The sequence below is a fragment of the Cyclopterus lumpus genome, chromosome 13 (assembly GCF_009769545.1).
Source record: "Cyclopterus lumpus isolate fCycLum1 chromosome 13, fCycLum1.pri, whole genome shotgun sequence".
Taxonomy (NCBI): domain Eukaryota; kingdom Metazoa; phylum Chordata; class Actinopteri; order Perciformes; family Cyclopteridae; genus Cyclopterus; species Cyclopterus lumpus.
In genome coordinates, this window is record NC_046978.1 from 8,498,558 (window position 1) to 8,504,925 (window position 6,368).

The 6,368-nt window shown below is 40.7% G+C and overlaps 1 protein-coding gene across 1 annotated transcript; it reads right to left on the bottom strand.

Annotated features, from left to right (window-relative positions):
* Positions 1–1,588: 1,588 nt before the first annotated feature.
* Positions 1,589–6,189, bottom strand: LOC117741298 (mitochondrial uncoupling protein 2-like). The gene is made up of 6 exons (XM_034548251.1): positions 5,866–6,189; positions 5,212–5,419; positions 3,172–3,375; positions 2,895–2,996; positions 2,633–2,813; positions 1,589–2,378 (listed from the first exon to the last, which is right to left on the bottom strand). Exons 1-6 carry the CDS (start codon positions 5,992–5,994, stop codon positions 2,264–2,266), a joined length of 939 nt encoding a protein of 312 aa, XP_034404142.1. The 5' UTR covers positions 5,995–6,189; the 3' UTR covers positions 1,589–2,263.
* Between the last annotated feature and the right edge of the window lie 179 nt (positions 6,190–6,368).

Here is a 6,368-nt window from a genome sequence, read left to right on the forward strand (position 1 = left end):
AAAAAGCACTGGGTATAGACAATGGAGGAAGTAATACTGTAAATGTTTAATTTGTCACAATAAGTTGAGACAAAATGTTTAGTAGTTGCATGTCATCATGACATCAGCTCCTGTTCTTGGAGCTGAGTAAGTTATGAGGATGCACACAGAGCGTTAGATGTTTACGTGAGTATATCTATAAGATTTAAATAAACAGGTCAGCCTTTTTAGAATTATTTTGCAATCATTTTACTTACCATACTTTTGACTATCCCAATCTCAGTCACTGTGGTATGTTTTATTCAATTGTTAAATTGTCCACTTTCAGATACTTTATTAACATACCGTAATACTAAAGGTTAGATTCTTAATCCTTCAGAATGGTCCACTACAATATACTGTACATCCTCGGGGGAAGTTCCAAGTTCACCATGACTGCATATTATTAATAATCTGAAGCTCAAACCACTTGAAATACTGTAAAATGTTGACTGTCAACTTTCCATTAAGGATGTCCTACCAAAGTCTTAAAGTTATGCATGAATTAGTATATGAAAGAAATAAAAACATATCTAAATGTCTGTCATTTACTGTAACAGTGTGGCACTCAACATATCAATGAACATTTAGTCACTACATCTGTAGGAGTAGATGATTGACAGACAGACAGAAAATGTGCAGCATCATATCTGGTAAGAACAAATGAGTTTCCTCGAGTCAGAAAAATATTGGTCACTGTTGGCTCAGTGAACTTGAACTGCTCGCCGACACTCGATATCTCTGATCGTCTGTGAGCAGAGACTCCTGCCAAGGTCAGGAGAGGAGCAATCAACTGGCCTTAAACGCTCACTGACTGAGGGTTAGCAGCTTGCCATACTAATTCAGCCATGGAGAAGCCTCACTGTCACTACAGGAGCTGATTAGCAAGGTGGAGCGTGTTCAGAGGCTTTTGTTGCACCACAGTCTTCAGTTACACCTTTGTTAGCAGCTTCTTTTGTCCCACAAGACTCAAATTGGTCAATTTTCTTGTCTGTCAGCTGACGGTTTTGTTTTGTGCTTCTCGCCTCTTTCACCTTTGTGTCCCTGCATTGTTCGATGGAATAACCAGTTATTTCTGCACAGGTGTGAAGCTCGAAGCAAATTATTCCATAGCATATCTGTACACAACAAGCAACATTGGGCCACACACACATTAAAAGCATATTCTTAATGGAAACACAGCTGCCATAAAAAACTTGAGTCATTTCTGAAAAGCGTTCCACTGGCTGTATTTACACGTATCACACAGTTGTAGAGTATTAAATACATTTAAGGTATGTTTTTTATTAAGGGGTCAATTCCATCCCAAACGTAATATTTAATTTGTCAGTAAAGACTACAGAACTGTGCCTCATTCCTAAAATGATTGAATCAACTAGTTGATTGACAGACAATCAACTCTTCCCAGAAGTTCCCTGGTTCCAGCTTCTCAACTGTGAGGATTTGTTGCTCTTATGTGGCGGCACATCTGAATATCTTTGAGGTTTGGACTGTTAGTCAGACAAAACAAGACACAATTTCCCATTTTAAAGACTAACACATTGTAAAAAAAAAAAAAAAGTATCCATAATTTAATATAACTGTTAAATGCAACCCTAATTCCTAAACATTTGATGAAAGACTGCATAACAACGTTTCACATGACGCTAGATATGAAATACAAAACTCAATCAATGAAATCTCAAAAACCAATAAGTTACTGTGCTTTAACACAGAGGTGTAACTCTGAAAGGAGGAAACCCCACATCCCCATTTCCCAGACTTCACCCAGTAAATGATACATGTTCTCAGTTTATATTTTTGACTTGTCATTGAAGTAAGAAAAGTACAGGAGTTACTAATAACATTAGTAATGACCCTGTTCAATTCAAGTGTCTTAGTAAACCATGATACAAAGACCCTGAAACTGAAGCAGCTAAATGGAATTCAGCCATCACTCATTTCAGCATTTGCACCTGTGCTTTTATTATTGTGACATGCCAAAATGTCCTTAATGGAAAAAGGGCAATTAAAAACATTGGCAGAAACATTTTCTGAGCTATTATGTGTGCATTGTGAGTAACAATTCAACGTTTATCATCCCTGCAGTGTTTCTTTTGAGGGTAGTTTCTTCAATAAGTGTTGTTTATTCCTTGAGAGAGAGAGCCGGTCTGGATAAAGTCCCGACCACATTGTCTCTCTGCTGCACGTGCTGCTTGATACAGGCGGTTGTGGTTATGGCACATCAGTAACAATAAACCAGCTGTCAGACTGCAGAATCCCAGGACTGTTGGAATCGTATGAAAGCTCTCTTAATCTGCTCGTAGCTCATGAACATCACAATGTTCCAGGAACCCAGACGGAGGAATGAGGGCATGAATCTATAAAAACAATGAGATGAATCACTTCACTTTTTTGCTTTGCCAAACTCTTTTGTATTTGTGGATCTGACATGCTCGCTTTTTTTGACGTTTTTTATTTTACGTAAATGCAAAATATAACTAAAACAGCAGAACCACCACAACCAATAAAAAGGAGCAAGTTGTACAGGTGAGATAGAAGCAATTCCATCTCAATAAGCGTTATGAGCAGAAACAAAAATAATGTAACCAACACGAGTAAACAAACTACAAACCCCTTATAGAAAGCTGTGGGTCCCTCTTTCATCAGCATGATGACTGCACAGTTAATAGCACCGCTGTACTTCCCAGGCGTTGAATTCATGATGCGTGTTTTCACCACATCCACCGGAGACACCACAATGGTGGTGCAGAAACCCGCTGCGAAGCCCGCTGTGAAGTGACACGGCATGTTGTCTGTTGGAAACAAAACGTTTGCTTTAGTTACACAGGAGAACCTGAAATGCTGAGGACCTGATGTGACGAGTTTGTGCTTACCTGTCATCACGTTGTACTTCAGGATGTGCTCCTTAATTATGTCGTAGGTCACCAGCTCAGAGCAGTTTACGATGGCATTGCGAGTTATATTTGTCAGACAACCTGGGAAAACAGTTCAACATTTTTATCTAAAAAAATTCCACCTGGAGGACCGTAAAAATGGAAAATGTTCCACCTTTTACAGGATGTGGATGTCAACCAATGTTGATGGATAGTGAGGTGAAGCCATACGTTCCTGTAAAGAAAGCTGTGTTCTCCTGTCTCCCTTCCAGCGTACCTTTCCAGAGCCCTCTGACGCCCTCATCCCTGGCGATGGTCTTGTAGGCATCAAACGCGCTGTTGTATCTCTTCACAGAGCCGCTCGCAGGCAAGCGGACCTGAGCCTGGAACCTGATTTTCACCACATCAGTGGGCTGCGCGAAGGCCACCGCCATCGCCCCTGTGGAACAGCCTGCCAGCAGCCGAGCCCCGATTCCTGCATCTGTGATACAAGCAAAGGCGCTTGGGTTCCTCTGATGCCACAAGCAAGTTTACACAGTGAATAGAGACCTTTTCATAACGACAGCGATTATAGTTAAGACACAAAAGTAGAAATGTTGCCTTATCTGTTCATTTTGAATATTACCATTTCCCTCAACTATGAAGCTTCATTATACATGTTTGCATTATGAAATACCCAGGGTGTCAGTGGTGTAAGACTGCTGCAGGAGAGGAGCACATTATATAGCGACAACGCTGTTATTAACTTTCAAGCTGGTTGAGCTGGTTCTGTGCAGACATGCACCAAGTTGAGAATGGCACCTGGTCTGCAGACATCTGGATGTGGAACAGATAAGGCCTCCGGCACCGGCATAAATATATTCTCTGAAAGAAAAATGTCCTTTCCCCTACATCCTGGAGCTGCTTTTCTATAAAAAACAGTATTTTGTCCGGCTTTCTATTCATTGCAATAGTCTGTTTTGCAGTTATATTATCAGGATTCCTTTTTTCATCCTGCAGTGTAGGTCGTATTTCCTGACATTTGGGGGCAGTGAAGAGGAGCTATGACCAGTAGCTCAGCTCTCCTTCAGTTCACTCTGTATAATTGACTCTCACAGTGGAAATGTCAAAATACCTGAAATCCCAGTTATCATTGTGTTCTTTTTTGCAATTCAGAAAAATATATTTGGGATATACCACAGATAAATATGTTTTATTGATCAAACAATTAGTAAGAAAATAAAGGTCAGATTTAAAAGATTAAGTAAAAATGATTGTTAATTTCATCTCTATTTGTGATCCCAGTGAACCAGTTCACGGACTTGCACAATATCCCATATTTACGGTTGTGCTTTAACCTTTTAAACCCCAAGCCATTTTCTAGGTTTCTGCTCGAAATATCATACCCAAACTAAAAAGGGTGTAGCTCTGCAACCACAAAGGATATTTGAATAATGTTGGTGTTATAATAAAGGCAACACATGTGGGCTTCTGTTCAGATGTCTACATATTAGTATATATGTTACTGGTTAAGAGTAAATAAAGATGAAAGACAGCAAAAGTTGAATTTCCAGGTTCGCCTAGAAAAAAAAGCACTTTCAGGATGATTATCTCTTTGAAAGATGCACAGAAACAGAAAAGCAGTCAGAGGTCAGAGGTCATAGCTCACCATGTGATCAGTCTCTCTGAAAAGTTTGACTTTGAAAAAGTAAAGCAGAACAAAGTTAGAGAGGTTTTAGTACAGATAAATTAGGCGAAATGGGCATTTGGGCAATTTGAATTTTCTCATGTACCAAACCATATATTTCACTTTTATATTACTTATGGTTGGAATACATCAAAATACAGCAGTCTTTGTTGATTAGAAGAAGAAAATGTTTTGACTTTAAGCGCTAAAATCGATTCATGTTGCTGTGTTCTTGGCTCATAATCTCAGAAATGCTTTGGTGCAGAAGGATTTAGAAAAGACATTTAGAATCTGTGTGGAGTCCTCTTGTTTTTGCTATCTGGCTTTTTTCTGATAGCACCGAGCTACGGGTTGCTAGTTCCGAAAACGTGCTGAGTGGGCTGACTCATGACAAAATGATGATTATGATATTTTCATAATTCTTTCAGTTGCTGTTTGAGTTGTGTGGAAATGATTACAGATTATTGTAGCCCAAGTTATCTTGTTTAATTTGATGTATACATCAATATATTTGCTCATGTTTATTGTGATGTTTTACACAGTCTAACTATGAAGTGTAAATCGGCCCCCAATTCGGAACCATGGGGCTTATGGAAATGTATAAATTAGGATGCTCCACTGCTCGACTGTCTGAAACATTTGGACACCTACTCTCTGACCCGTTGTTGTAGAATTGCTTCATGGTGTCATACAGGCCGATGCGGACTGAGGCGAAGCACGCCTGTCGATGCAGCCCCGCCACCAGTCCATTGTAAAGACCCCGGGGGCCCTCGGTCTTCACAATGGTGAGGATGGTGCCGAACACACCTCTGTATTGTATCCTTTGGCCTTCCAGTGAGGGCTTGGATTCACCTTGAATCTAAAGTAACACAAATGCACAACAAAATGTTCAAAACATCCCCTCACAGGTCACTCATGATATGTTACGAATGTGGCTAGGACATATTTATGATCTATTATTAGTTTCCTTTCAAATTGGTGTGTTACTTCAATGGGTTGACATGTTGGAACATGCACTCGTGCTACGATTGTTTTCCTGTTCAGCCTGCTGAAAAGCAATGCAACACGCAAGGCTGTATTGTACTGTACTGTAAAATTCTAAGGAATTTGGGTGATGTGAGGATCATCTTTAATGTCACTTGAAATTTGCAGAAACAGAACAGTAAAATGAATCTATAAAATGTGCAGAAAAAAATGTACGCTACAAATATCGGAGGGGATTGGTTGGGGGTTGAATGACCTCCATATTTCAAACAGTGAAACGTCAGCGCTGACTTTATGCCGGCTACAGGTGACAGTCCTCACCTGCAGTCTAACTTTGGCTGTGTCCAGGGGGTAAGTGGCCAGTTCCGCCACACAGCCAGCTGTTCCGGCTGAAAAGATCTTGACAGCGGCTGTCGGAGATAAATCAGCTACTCCTCCTCCACCAACCATGATTAATGAGCTCAGAGGACCAAAATAAAGCACAATGTAAATACGTGAACGTGAATCATCTGCCCCTCCATGTCAGATCCAGGTGGGTGTGTAGCTGACGTTACAAGTAGCCGACGTAAAGCTTCAGGTCTTAAAAAGACAAGTCATTAATAAAAAAAACACAAAAAACTCCACATTTCTGCCACTTTTAAACACTCCGACCGCCAGCTTCTGCAGACACCTCACGGCTCGATGAGCAGCACGAGCAGACCTGAGGTGAAGCCGGCCAGGTCCCGCCCCTTCCTGCACCTAAACAAAAAACACGCCACTTGCAAACAAGTTGCCCCACACCCACACACACCCACACACCGTTGGGTAAGGTTTGCTCCGCTAAG

Bases quoted from the DNA above. Each gene is read 5' to 3' on its own strand.
- LOC117741298 (XM_034548251.1), bottom strand. From the start codon at position 5,994: ATGGTTGGTGGAGGAGGAGTAGCTGATTTATCTCCGACAGCCGCTGTC. The intron at 5,420-5,865 runs GTGAGGACTGTC...GTGTTACTTTAG, and splicing joins CAGCCAAAGTTAGACTGCAG to ATTCAAGGTGAATCCAAGCC. The intron at 2,814-2,894 runs GTAAGCACAAAC...TGTTTCCAACAG, and splicing joins GAAGTACAACGTGATGACAG to ACAACATGCCGTGTCACTTC.